This window comes from Nilaparvata lugens, chromosome 12 (assembly GCF_014356525.2).
Source record: "Nilaparvata lugens isolate BPH chromosome 12, ASM1435652v1, whole genome shotgun sequence".
Classification (NCBI taxonomy): Eukaryota; Metazoa; Arthropoda; class Insecta; order Hemiptera; family Delphacidae; genus Nilaparvata; species Nilaparvata lugens.
Window position 1 is genome coordinate 6271936 of NC_052515.1, and position 15194 is coordinate 6287129.

Consider the following 15194-nt stretch of genomic DNA (forward strand, 5'->3'; position numbering starts at 1 on the left):
AAAATCATACTGAGTGCCTTAACGGACTGTTTTCCAAAATGTGCATCAATAAAATCAACCGCGTCAATAGTGAAAGAAATGAACATTTTTTGATTTATTGAAATTTTATGTGAAAATTAAATGTAACAATTCATCAATTCATTTAAAAAAAATAATAATAATAATAAATTTTCATTCAACATACTAAATTTTTTTTATGCAATAAAAATTAAATTTTTCTATCTATTAAATTTATGTGCAATTTCAAAAAAAACTATTCTTTACATATTAAACTTTCTGTTGAGATATTTTTCTTTAAATTATAAAGCTAAATCAAAAGTAATATTGATATTCTATATTTTGAGATATTGTTTGGAAACATATAACAAACGCTATTGATGAATTTTTATAATAATTTTCAATATTTTTGGATGACATGTAATGTTTTTCTAGAAAAAATTGTTACTGTTCTCAAATTTAAATTTCAACAATTTTCATTAGGGTCAATGTAAATTTTTTTCTTTAAATTTTTCAAACAGTAAAATTTTTTTATGTCAAGAGGGGGGTATTTGTAATATTACATTTTTCTTCTCACATTGGAATCGAATCTTCAATTCGAGATCTATGGAACTTTATAGTGAATGTCAGAGTTATCAATAGATGGACAAATTTTTTGACGGAGAATTTATTATCGTAAATGTTTGTTGCATTGTTCCATAATGTCACCGAGGTAGGGTTAACAAATTACTAAATAAATCGTTTATTTGAATAGAATATATGTATAAAAATTTAAAATAACATTTTCAAATTAAAGTTTTATTGAGAACAGATGTAGAATGTGAATTCTAAATTTATAAGTTATAATTTTGTGTTGACGTGTCTGTAAAGATCGATATTGAAGAGGGCGTTGTCTTTCGTGACTGGTAACTTGTGTCTTTTTCCTTTTGGCTTCTCTTCTGAAACTAATGGCTGGCTGTTGCTTGTATAATTTTGTGCTCTGAGTTATTGTCTGTTTAAATGAATTTATTAATGTTTTAGATTGAAGTTTATATAAATTTTTGTGCAAAATTCGCTATTAGTGTAGTAAAGCCAATAGCCACTGTGTTTCAACTGTAAACTAGATAAGTATTTTAGTTCGTAGTTACTTGAAATCATTAAGCTTATAAGTTATTGTTCGTTTTATAATTCTGTGTTTTTGCCAAAATTTTCATCTGAAGATTATAAGTTAATTTGCTCTGAAAACTGGATTTCTCATTCATAGGCAATAGATCCATTCACAGTTTATCAAGTATCTATTTTATTGGAGCCGACAACTTTCCTTAGTGTGATAGGTGTTATATGCTATTCCAACCGTTTAAGGAAAAATTGGTAGCACGGCAAAGCACTTTCGAGAGCAAAAGTTGAAGGTCATAGCTCTAGCAAATCTGAGGTAATCTGAATATCAAGAAATTGTCTTTATTGTCCAATTATCAAGTATTTTTATTTTTTATTCTGATTTGTCTAAATAACCTAAAAGATAATGTTGAATTATGTAAGAGGTTGAGTTTATACTTTTTATTCTTCCAAATGACAATAAGATGATATTATATTATAAATTAATGTTTTAATTATTGTTGAATGATAGACAACACAAATAATGAAATGTTTTTGATCAGCTGTTTTAGCACACTTGAAATTTGGCCAATCTGAATGTCAACGGAAGTTTAGGTTAGAAGTTCTATCCTACTCTGAAAATCGAATTATTTGAATGGTTTTTAATATATATCTTATCTGTATTTTATTCATCCAAATAAGATGATAGTATATTATTGCAGAATACTTTATTGAATTCTAGAAGCATAAAATGATTCCGTTTATCCACCATGTTCCATGATAAACGCAGTACTAGGAGGTTTGAGGTTAGATTCTATTATACTCTGAAAATTGAATTTGAATAGTTTATAATATCTCATTTGTATTTCATTCATCAAAATAAAATTATAGTATCTTTGCAAAAACTTTATTCAATTCTAGAAGCATAAACTGATTCCGTTTCATAAACTATTTTGTTAACACGTTCACATCAAATCAGAATCAGCTGACTTCAAGGTTATTTTACAGCCCTTGGCCGTAAAAATTTTACCGGCCTGGTCAGAAAACAATCACTTTCGGCCTCCATATGACGCACGTAAACCAGCTCATTACATCCAAGTGGGGCGAAAAAAATATTCAATAACTGATTTTAGCTAGATCACATGAGATTTAGGACAACTTATTAGATTTAGTGGATCATTGAATCTATGTTCTGTCCATCTATCTGTCAAAAGATCTTCTTCTATCAAAAGAATAGGTCTATCTATCTGTAGGTGTGATTAATTGTCCATTAGGTGCCTATCATTGAAAGAAGTTTTGGGCAATAGCCGGTTTTTATTTTTTGTATTCGTTTGCTACAAACCCGGCTCAAATTTTCTAGGAACCAGGCCTTAGGCTAGTGCATGTAAGATGTGATGGAAGGGATGATGATAAGCAATAAGGAATTAATAGAATCACAAGCTTATGTAAGCTAACGGGAAGAGATTTTGAAGTTTATTGTTGTAGGTTAGGGGAGCTGACCTCAAGCGGTTATCCTTCCAACAGCTGAAACGAGAGCGCGCTATTAATCTGATTTGAGAAATGAGATTACATTATATTCAATGTAACAAAAGTGACGACCAATTTTGCAGAACATCTTTTCTCCTCTTTTCTCCGCATTATTAATGCATGCATTTCGGTACAAGAAGAAGAAGAAGAAGAAGAAAAAGAAAAAGAAAAAGAAAAAGAAGAAGAAGAAGAAGAAGAAGAAGAAGAAGAAGAAGAAGAAGAAGAAGAAGAAGAAGAAGATCTTTTGAAACTTTCAGCATAATATTTATAGCTTAGCAGGTCATTGACACCTTGACCTACTGACACAGTGCCAATACAAAACAGCTTATCCATCCATTTATGCGACTCTTGTCTAGTATGTAATTTCAATACTTTTTCTCATCCCAACACACATAGAATAATGAATGCTATATTATATTCGTTCATCTCTGCTACACATCATCATCTACATTCTAGACAGCGTCACAACTTTTTCCTTATCGAAAAAGCCTCCCTGATTTGTTCTCGTGATATTACTTACGATCAAAATTTAACCGGATTTTGTGCAACATAGTAATTCAGAACTATGATGAGAACTCCAGAGAGTGATTAGAGACTGGATTCATTTTTCTCTATAATTTTTTCTAGAGCTCAAGTTCTTCTTATTCTTCTTCTTCTTCTTCTTCTTCAATTTTCTCTATACTCATTTTAGTATTTGGTGCAATACTAATTGTATAATCACTTGATGTAATTGCATTTTATATTATTGTATTATATTTATAATCATCATCATAAATGTTTCTACATTCAATTTCTTATTTCCAATATTAATTTGTTCAGTTGTACTTCAAATGTTCTTTGTTTTTCAAACTATTAATGTAATGAAAGCAAAATGGATCATTCATTGATCTGTTGCTTCCACATATTCTTGTTTTCAACAAATAAATAATTGTATAATATGTTTTTATAATGGGAATTCATTCTTTAAAATATAATGTTCAATTTGTTTACCATAATCATTCCTGGTAAGCTCAGCAATCGTTGCAGAAAAATTTCCTTTGTAAGAAAATTTATAGAGATAGACGGGAGTGTCACGGCGGGTGCTGTACAGTGCGTACGTGGCCACGGATTGGGCGATCCCCGATTCAAAATGGCGGTCGGAGAGCAACTGAAATTGAAAAAATGATTTAATAAAATATCGAGAATATTTTCTCAGAGATTTTTCAACAGTAATTTATACGCTACCTTGATATTTTAGTGAAAGTGATGGGGAAATTCTATTCTCTTGAACCTTTCTAGAACAATTATTTTCACTTATTGTTGAACCATATGTTCCTTTCAGGTTCAACAATGAAAGTATTAAGAACTCAATTACTCCAAAGTTTGTGACAATAATAATTTTCAGCTGTACTTGAGTTTCTATTCAATTTTTCTTCAACAAATATTAGCTATTCATAACATAAAGTGATTATCAACAGATATCAATTTCCTCCAATATCGTTCGATCATAATCAAAGGTGAATTATTATATTTTATCTCAAAGTACTAACGGTGATACTTTCATGTTCATGGATGTCGAACTGTGTTTTGACACAAAGTCCATGCAGCCCGGCCACGGCCAGATAGCCGAGTTGAATAAGTCGTTGCTTCCTTCTGTCTGCTTGTGCTACGTGGTCAAGGGTTCGAATTCCGCCAACTCCTATCTACAAGGCATTTGATCATCTCAAAATAATATTTTACCCTGTAACTTCCCTTTACCCACGCACAAGCAGAACTCTCATGTGGGCATCATCCGCAATGGAGAAAAATCAAAACAATTTATTCCAGTGAAGCAATAATTATTATTGTTTTCAGTTCCGTAAACGTCTTCCGAGATGAAATATTATAAGGATAATATTGGGATTGATCAAATATTATACGGTTTATGAATGATATGTGGGATACCTATATTGCAAAGACATCTCAAATTTAATTATTTCTATGACAAGACAATTTTACTCACATTAATGATTTGCAAAGGCTTTTCATTGATAGTTTTATCACAAAAGTAGAATCGTTTGATTTCATTGGAAACTTCGTCCATTGTACTGGGCTCGGCTGTATAGTTATACTCCAATAAATGAGGAGCCATTTTGGTCCAGTTGGCCTCCAGCGACTTCATGAAATCTTCGTTTTCGACGAATTCTGAGGAAAGAGAATAGCAGAAAGATGATTGGTAAATTTGATCAATTATAAATATACAGTCAATGATAGATATTAATTCTTTTGGTGTTTACGAGTGTGGAAAAGATACAAACTATTGGACATATTTATTTATACATATTACTCAAGCTTTTGGACAATGCCGATTGCATCCTTTATAGGTCACTCAACTACAGAATTAGTGGCTCAATAACTTCATAAAAACTCTATTTTGCTGCTCAAAGCTTGATTATTCAATTGATTTTATTGATAACAGTGTATCAATAAAAACTAATCATCCACTTTCGATAGCTGACATCCATTTCATCAAGATTCCAGTTGATCAAGAATTATCCCGGGTAGACAACTTTAGTACGTCCAATTTTCGGTACGTCAAACTCCTGTTGATTTCAGAAACTGCAGTGGATCCAGTATAAAGAATTTTATTATTCTCAAATTATCAAATAACTCTGAATAATACGCATATATACCAGCAATATCACCCTTCTGAATCTAACCTTGAAGCCGTGTTCACACTGAACAAATATTCGGCAAACATGTTTGTTGAGGAGGTCAGGGACAAACATTTTGAAAATTTTGGACAATCATTGTTTGTCAAACAAAAATTACTATTTTTCCAAACATTTTCAGTGTTAACAGATGTAAAACAGTTGTAAAACATAAAACCTGTTCTCCTCACTTACAAATATTTTGTTTGTTGACGCGTCCGCACTGGCCACGGGCAAACATTGTTTGTCAAACATAATAAAATTTGCCCAAGCTTTTTCAACAAACATGTTTGTCGAACATTTGTTCAGTGTGGACCAACTTTTTGACGGCTTGAATGATATATTCAGGCAAGGTAGAGCTTCCGTAAGGACTCCTCACCAATAAATGAAAGCCATACAAATATAATTGAACTAGCTTCTGTCTGATTACTAACTAGGTGCAAAGATGTAGCTAACTGTGTATCAGTTTGCAACGAGAACTTGATGCAGTGAAAAACTGATGAACTGAATAGTTCAACTCCCCTCCCCATTCCATTTGGTATCTTAAGGACCACCCAAAATAGGAGTAATAGGAGGCTACTTGGCGAGCTAAAGACTTGATGAACTGATGTACACTCATTCTGATGAATGAACGGTTGTGGCGATTTCAAGTCGTATACTATTCTGATTCCATATAAATATGGCTACCACAACACAGAAAAATAATTTCATACGAATCTATATTTGAAGATATTTAATAAATATTGTTCCACATCAATTTCCACATACCAGCACCCGGATAAAGACCTTCAGCACTGGTAAATCCCACAAGCCAAGGAACTTTTGTAGTTGTGTTTTTGATTGCAATCGAGGGGTGAGAAGGCAAAAATGCATTGTCAGCATTTCCAGGCTCGACAACAGGTCCAAACGGCGAGAACGGAGCATACAGGAATTCCTAGAGAAAAACAGAGGGAAAGATGAAAAATGGTGATGAAGATATTTCTAGAAGACACAGGGGAAAATTGAGAGTAATTTGAAGGGAACCAAGACGAAAATAGAAATATGAGATAGAGGGATTCAAAGATAACAGTAAGGAAAATATGAAGATTTAGAGAAAGAAAGAGAAAAACTTTCTTTATTCAAAATTCTTTCAAATTCAAATTCTTTATTAAAAAAAAATAATTATACAATCAAATGCATTCCAAAAATCAAATACAATATTGTTTCCTAATTTCTAATATGTGTTCCCTATAGGCTACCCTGTGTGGGGACACTTGAATATATTATAATAAAATATTATATACAAATTTAAATATTATATCATGAAGAACATAATAATTGAATATGGTATTATATTGAAATAAATCAATATGTCAATATTTATAATCATTCTTGCACACATTCATACGCACACACATTCACATATGCGCACACATTCATACGCACACACATTCACACATGCGCACAAACACACACACACACAACACACACACACACCACACACACACCACACACACACACACACACACACACAACACACACACACACACACACACACACACACACCACACACACACACACACACACACACACACACACACTTACACAAAACTTAAAACTATGTACGGAGTGGTTGCTGTTTTTTTTCATATTTAGTTCAATTTTATTCATAGTTAACGTTTCGTTTTTTTTCAAAGTGCTGATGTAATTATACCTACCATAAATGAATGCGTTTTGAAGAAAGATACAGTGATTGAAATTTGATACTGTCTTACTGTTTACGCATACCGGACGGGATTTGTGAGTTCAATGATCTTTGATTGTTGTGTTCATGTCGTGTAATGTGTAAATTATACTGAATTTAGACCTATATTAATTTAGTAAAAAAATCATTCGGGTTGTCTAGTTGTAAAATGAATTTCTTGATTTCTTTTCTAAATAACTGACGTGACGTTATTTTCCTTGTTGTTACTGGAAGTGAATTGAATATTTTTATAGCTATGTATTTGAAGTGTCGTCTGGAATGTTCTAATCTTGGTTTTGGGAGGTTAATGTCCTGTGAATTCCTGAGGTTTATTCTTTCTCTCATCTGTTGAATATCGAAATTATTTTCAGCTAAATCCAGCAATGCTTTGAATAGAAAAGAATGTCTAACTGATAATATTGACAGTTCTCTGAAGAGCATCATTGAACTATATTGTTTAGGTTTATTACAAATTATTTTTAATATATGTTTCTGACCAGTAATCACAGGTTTAATATGAACATTGTATGCACTCCCATAGCATATTATTCCATAATTTATTCTAGAACCAATAATTGCATGGTATAATTGTAACAATACTTCTTTTGGACATAACTGTCTGAGGTAATAGAACTTCCTTATGTATACAAATAACTCATTTTTTATCTTCTGTACATGATCTGACCAAGTGAGCCTACTATCCAATATGAGGCCCAGATATTTAACTGTACGTGCTTGTTTTATAGTTTCACAGTTACACAATATATTATTCACCTGTTGCGCACAATCTAATTTATGGAAGTAAATACTAGTTAACTCCTGATCCGTGTTTTGAAGATTAAATTGTATTATATTAGATTTGTCTGTGTTGATAGTTAATTTATTTTCGCAAAACCACCACCTAAGGTGCTTAAGATCCATTTCTAATTTATTTTTAAGTTCTTGATTTGTTTTGGCCGAATAAAATATAACTGTATCGTCTGCAAAAGATGTAATCTTTCCCTGTAAGTCACCATCCGTCAAATCGTTAATAAAGACCAGGAATAAAGTACTTGATAACACTGATCCTTGAGGAATACCTATGGTAATGTCCCCGGGTTCACTCAACGTATCGTTAATTCTGACCCTTTGACTCCTATTAGATAGGTAGCATCTTAACCAATCATTGGCAATTCCTCTTACTCCTGATAAATCAAGTTTTTTTAGAAGTATGTTTTTATCAATTGCATCATATGCTTTAGATATATCAAGAAACAGAGCTGCACACTTATTATTAACACTAAAACTGTCATTTATTTTTGAAATGAGATTTTTAATTGCCGCTTCTGTACTTCTTCCTTCACGGAAACCATATTGGTTATCACTAAAAAAGTTATTATTTTTATAAAAGTTTTCAAGTCTAATCTTGAATATTTTTTCTAAAATCTTGGAAAAAACCGGTAAAAGTGAAATTGGGCGGAACTGATCTATGTTTTTACAATTTGGCTTTTTAGGAATAGGTATAACTACGCTGTGTTTGAACATGCTTGGGAATTTTCCTTTGGCAATACTTAGGTTAATTAGATCGGTTAATTTGTTCAAATAATTCATGTAAGTTTTTTTAATCATGCTTGTGCTTATCCCATCTACACCTGGCGAAGATTTATTTTTCAATTTTCTTATTGTACTTGCTACTTCCTCCGGATTTGTAGGGTGGAGAAAAATTGAATTTGTTGGAGAATTGTATGGAAACCTTATTTTTGATATTCTAGCAGACTCTTCCCTGGTTTGCAATGTGGTTTGTTCTAATTCATCATTCATTTTATTCACAACATTTAGAAAATAAGAATTAAACGAATTAGAAATTTTATTACTATCATGTATGCTATTTCCCTGCTCATCAACAATCAGTTTTAGTGGTTCTTTATTTTTTTTCAATCCTATTAACGCGTCAATTGTTTTCCACGTCTTCTAATGTTTCCCTGGCTTTCTCTAAACAGTTTTGAATAATAATATTGTTTTCTTTCTCTCAGTTCATTACGTAAGTTATTTTTGAATGTATTGTATATTTGTTTTAAGTCGTCATTATTAGGTTGTTTGATAACATTCTTGTATAACTCATTTCTTAAGTTTATTTGCTTGATCAGATAACTATTTATCCATGGCGACCTATATTTCTGTGTCAAGTTATTTTCTAAAAGAAGATTTTCTTGTGAATCTTTGATAGCGCTTTTTAAAATGTCAATGAAATTTTCCCATCCCTCATCAACTGATACTGCTGGTATTTCTCTATCCCAATCAATCGATGATAAAATATTATTCAACTTCCGGTAATTGATTAGGCATATTTTTTTATAATTTGTATCTGCTTCTTCGTTGGATCTCTTCAATCCTTCAACTTTAAGTATGATTGTACTGTGATCAGTTATATCTAAATGTAGTATTTCTGGAATTAGATTAATTTTATTCAGTTTTGTTCTATTTTTGCCGGATTTCAAGTAAAGATGATCTATTAAAGAGTTGGAAAATCGGGACCTATGAGTGTAATCAGTATTGAGTGATTCAAATCCAAAACTATTCATTAAATATTTGTAATCGTCAATAATTCTGGTGTTCTGAAAAAGATCTATATTTATATCTCCCGTGAAAAAGAAAGGGACCTCATTGTTTTCGTTAATATTAAATATTTCTTCTAAGTACAAGGTTAATTCGTTAAGAAATATTTTGGGTGAGTTTGATTGCAACCTGTAAGCAGCCAACAACTGAAATTCAAAATTATTATATGAACAAGATATATGTACACAGTCCGCTGAAATAAAAACTATTGTCTTTGTTTTGAACGTTATCTCACTGCTTATATAAACTAGAGTGATAATAGACAAATTACTACAAGAAACTGGTCTGAGCCCAAGCACAAAGCAATGCTTGTGTACTCAACCAAATGTGATGTGGTACAAATTCGTATTCATGTCTGCTTGATTCATTTTATAATCAACCAGATCAAGAAATAGCTCATTGGTAAAAATGACTCCACCATTTCATTCGAATGATGAATAAATGAATTTCACGAAAGTATTTTTTATACTGAGTATCTATCATCTTGGAATAGCTTACTACACGTTCTCATTGGCTGTCATGACAGTACTTCATTCCTTCTTGAAACGAATTGAAATAAAATATATATGTCTGTATAGTGTTCGAGCTATATCTTTTAGTATAAGATGGAGACTGAGAGATAGAATAAAAACGATGGAGGATTTTATATTTACAATAAATATATTGCATTATTAGAGTAGGTAAGAGAGAGAGACGCAGATACTTTATACACTGAATAAGAGAAGAGTCTCCAACTTACCTGGAAAGTTGGAACTTTCTCAACAATATCCTTTCCAGGCACGGACTTGAGACAGCTGATCATTTCAGTTGTATTGTCAGTGGGACATTGTAGAGAGGCAGCTAGTTTTTTGGCTTTTTCATGGCCAGCTTCGGCTACTGCCCACGGGTTTGTTGCCACTCCGCTGTGTGAAATCGCTTTGCTGAATAGACCTTGAAACATTGACGTGAATAAAAGCAGATTTAATGGATTTTATAAAAAAAACAGGGAATCGCACAACCATTCTTCGATTTCTCAATTCGTTTCATCTTCTTCGAAACACTATTAGCTTCAAAGAGCCCCATTGAATCTAGTAAGTATCATGATTCTCATTCTTTTAAGCTACAATAATTTCCACGTTTATTAGCTGAAGCGAATGGATTGATAAATTCACTTTGGACAGTTCTAATTTCCTTCTGTTATTCAGTTCTTCAGTCAATATTTGCAGTAGCAGAATTCCTTATATAGAATCCATTGGATATTTGAAATAATTATTGTACAGATAAATCAGATGAGCTAAATTACGATCACTGCTGCAAAATTTCTAATGATATTAGTATAAGGATGCAAGTAAGCAATCAATGCACTCATTCAGCTGGTAGAGTCAAGTAAACTTCAAATACTAATAGTATGAGTATCTTCTGAGAAGGCTAATAGTAACTTTATCAACATTTTACCTTTTGATAGCGGTGACAACATATGAAAATGAACACTGGCGCCTCCAGCTGACATTCCACTGATTGTTACACTGTTGGGATTCCCTCCGAAATGGCGAATATTCTCCTGAATCCATTTCAGAGCTGCAACCTGGTCTTTCAAACCCATATTGCCTGGAACTATCTCATCGCCAGTACTCAGGAAACCTATAGAAATTCAAAAAATGAAGTGAAAATGTTTGAAAAGTGTGAGATATTGGATGATTCTAAGTCAGGGGGAAATAATCAATGACTCATAATAAATCTGGTGAGGAATACACAAATGGTAAGATTGGCCCAACGATTTTCGTTTGCTGAGGATGATGCCCTCATGAGATCTATCTTGTGCTTGGGTGATGAGACGGATGATGATGAGGGATGAGTGGATCTCAACTCAATTCAATTAGATTTATTTATTTTCACAAAAAAATATATACATATTCAATAATAGTTACGAACAAAGATAAACAGATCAAGGAAATATATTATTTCCCCTAGACTATTAATCCGTGTGTAGGGAGAGAATTCTCATCTAGAAAAGCCTTCAGAAATAAAAGATAATTAAATTCATTCCTTGAATAAATTGAAAATTTCACTTTTTTAAATCTAAAAAATAAAAAAAAACTTTAATTGAACAACAATAATTTTAAATATCAAAATTAGAAATTAAATCTATTACTAATAGGTTGATGCTATAAGGTTAAAATAAGAGTCAAAAGATCTGCATCAAAGATAAGAAACTACAAAAAATTATTATTAACTATCTTTGAAAAATATGAAGTAGATGATGATTCAGTGAGATTATTATAATATTCTGTTAAACATTATTATAACACACTCATAGAAAAGTCTACAATCTAGTATTATTTACACAGATATAATTAAACAAAATAGGTACGAGAATTTAGGAGAGTAAGCTATTGGTCAGTGTATCTCCATCACACGGAATGGTGTCTTTAATACGTCATCAGCCAATGAGAAGGCGTTACGAAGTTATGCCTGCACTACAACAAAATGACAGTTCGCTTGTGAGATTGGTGCAGGTTCTATGATAGTCCTTAAGTCAATAGTTCCATAAATTATAGTACTATAAATGGTACTAGTTATAATTTATAACAATAATAATTGTTCAATGGTTAATAATATAATGTGTTGTAGTCAGAGTCATTTTGTGTTAGATATTAATATAGAATATGTGATACGATCACGACCACTCTTATTTATTGGAGAATTCGAAACCTCTTTAGAACAAAGAGAATATAGACTCAAGTTTATTAATTCGATAAAGGACTCTGAGAAACATTTTAATTTATTTATTTCAATTTATTCACAACACACAAAAATACAATGAGTAAAGGCAATATACAACAAAACAATAACAGTAACAATTATGTTAACACATTATTAAAAGACAATATTGCTAAAAAGATGTGTGCTGGAAGAAAGAGGGTTATTCATTTTTTTCCAAATGAATGGTGACAATCTCCAGTAGCTTGACAAATTTGATTGTGTGATAGCTGTTCAATTGATTAGTATTATCGCTGAACGAATCTCAGTATTAAGCAATTAATAAGCTAATATATAGTTTAAAAATAAAAGGTATTGATTTCTCAATCTCTATGTTCTTTGAACAATTGTATCAATACACTATAGTAGTATAATAAATTGCAGAACTTACCGAATGGTCCTAGCCTATAGTTGAATGCAATAACTATGAAATTCTTCTTGACAAGCTCAACAGATTTGTAGTATTGACTGCCCAAGAACATGAAAGCTCCTCCGTGGATGAAAACTATCACATCCATTAGATCAGTTCGGTTTACACCATTCTATAAAATATTTAATAAATTTGGAATAGGAAGTTGGTGATTCTATGAATGAATGAATAGAAAAACTATTATAATGTATGCAATTCTTCAGCTGATTTAATGATAAATCAAAACAATTTTCTTTTTTAATGCACTTTCAATGTTATTTTGTTATAAATCCTGATAAAGGACGAAAGACCCAACGAACTTGACTTGTAGAAGGGTTCGAATAATACGTGTTCAAATTTGATGCTGATTGATCAATTCTTTCTAAAATAGAAATATATAGAAATATATATATATATATATATATTATATATATATATATATATATATTTATTAAGCCATGTAGTAATTTATAAATAAGCACAAAGCAATATTATTATAAAAGCACTTTATTTCATATGTTGTCAAATCATTCCAGAACACACACACAAATCCAGTGCCATCATCATCTGACAGTGTCATCAACCTCTCATTACCTCTCCCTCCTTAAAGCTATTGGAGAACATACAAACAGACGGACAACGACTTTGGCCTTCAGTTAATCAAAAGTGAGAACTCACTAGCGCTCGTTCAATTATATAATTACTGGAGATAATCTAGTTTGCCTAATTACCCAGCATATTACTAAAACATTCAATAGTGGGTACAGAATGCAGTGTTGTGTATCAAACTATAATCAAAATAACGAAAAGTACAATAATTATAATAGAATGATATTTTATTGTTATCAATTAGTTTTAAAGCTTGATTCATTTTTCAGAGATTTATGAGGTTGGATTTAGTGTATCATGTGATACACGCATGTGTAAGCATTCAATTCGTACAAACGAATACATACTTTCACGTACGAAATAAATATTACGTGTAGGCCTATCCAGTGTGAGCTCGTGTATGCAGTTTGTTGTAACTTAGCATTTTGCATTGAGATGATTATATAGCAATGCAAGTATAATACTCTGCAGCTCATTGATCCACAGTATAACACTAAAATTCAATAATAACTTTATTAATTAATCCTAAATATGAGAAAATAATAGATCACATTCATTCTTGATGATGAGGTATAGTAAATCTAAGCGCAGACTTACCAATGGTCTATATAGGTTCAAATAAAGACAGTCCTCATTTCCTTTAATTTTGTATTTGAGGTGTGAGAACTGGATACAATCACCTCCCGGAGTTGAAGCATTGAATACACCTGTCCAATTAGCTAATGGTTGCGGCTCCTATCAGACATGAATAAATATATTGGTTATAAAAAGTATAGTTTTTTATTCTGGATGAAGGAGTAGAAAAGATATTACAATCATGAGATCGACTTAAAGTTTTGAGATCGAGATTGAAACTTTTTGTCCAAATGAACCATACATTTCAGTATTGAAAGTTCAGCTTGAGGAGAAGAGAGCTGGAATAGTTGAGTTCAGTTTGTTCCGAGTATTTATGTTTGAACAATATTGTGAGTAAATAATATCGTCCTCTCCCTTTTTCATGAAGGCTCATTACAATGTCTGTGGAAAGATTTTGAAGGAATCTAACTAGACATTGAGATGTCGATAGGACAAATCAATAGCGACTATAATCGACTTTTATTTTCATCCAAATTAACCAACTATCATTATGTATTGACAATACCCTCAATTTCAATTACCACTTTGAATATAGAAAAATATATTCTCTTATCAAAATCAAATGTTTTTTGAAAAGCATCTACGTTTCTTTCTATTTATAACTCTCAGTGCTGCTCCTTGATACGATATTTCATCGATTATTATAATATTTCCTTATCAATCTATCAATTCATTAAGGCTATGCTGTATAACAAATCATTCAAACCGTTTGGAGAGAAGGCTAATAATTAGCCATAATGTAATGTTAATATTATTGGATTTGTGTCATTAAGGTTTCTTTATAACTTGAAAATAATATTCTCATACAATTCATTATTAGAGAGAAATCATTCAATCATCGAAAAAGAGCAATCGAAATAATATTATTATTATAGTCCAAGTAACGTTATTTTCAAAACAAAATTTATAGTCCAATTTACACTGTAAATAATTCTGAAATATCACAAAAGAACAAAAAGTAGAGATTCCCAGAAATATTTTATCGACTGAGAATATTTAAAGTTAGTGTTTAAAAAACCATGATGACACAAATAAAATAATATTCACATAGCAGCTATAATAGTTATAGAATATTACATTTTTAATATTTTTTCATCTTTCAACAGAGTAATTAATATTATTATTACATATTACATTTTTAATTGTATATTTGTCATCTTTCAAGAGAGTGATTATGGGATGTTACATGCCATCCTTGTGCTCTTATAAGTATTTC

General features: G+C 31.3%; 1 protein-coding gene across 1 annotated transcript in view; it reads right to left on the reverse strand.

The window, feature by feature from the left end:
• LOC111060276 overlaps nt 1-15194 on the reverse strand; it is a 54922-nt gene that overhangs the window by 38548 nt on the left and 1180 nt on the right. Inside the window, exons 2-8 of the mRNA XM_039439436.1 lie at nt 13940-14077; nt 12716-12866; nt 11020-11205; nt 10325-10515; nt 6036-6201; nt 4580-4761; nt 3589-3745 (exon numbers count right to left, since the gene is read on the reverse strand). Coding sequence (XP_039295370.1) covers nt 3589-3745; nt 4580-4761; nt 6036-6201; nt 10325-10515; nt 11020-11205; nt 12716-12866; nt 13940-14077 — 1171 coding nt within the window. The remainder of the gene's footprint in view (nt 1-3588; nt 3746-4579; nt 4762-6035; nt 6202-10324; nt 10516-11019; nt 11206-12715; nt 12867-13939; nt 14078-15194) is intronic.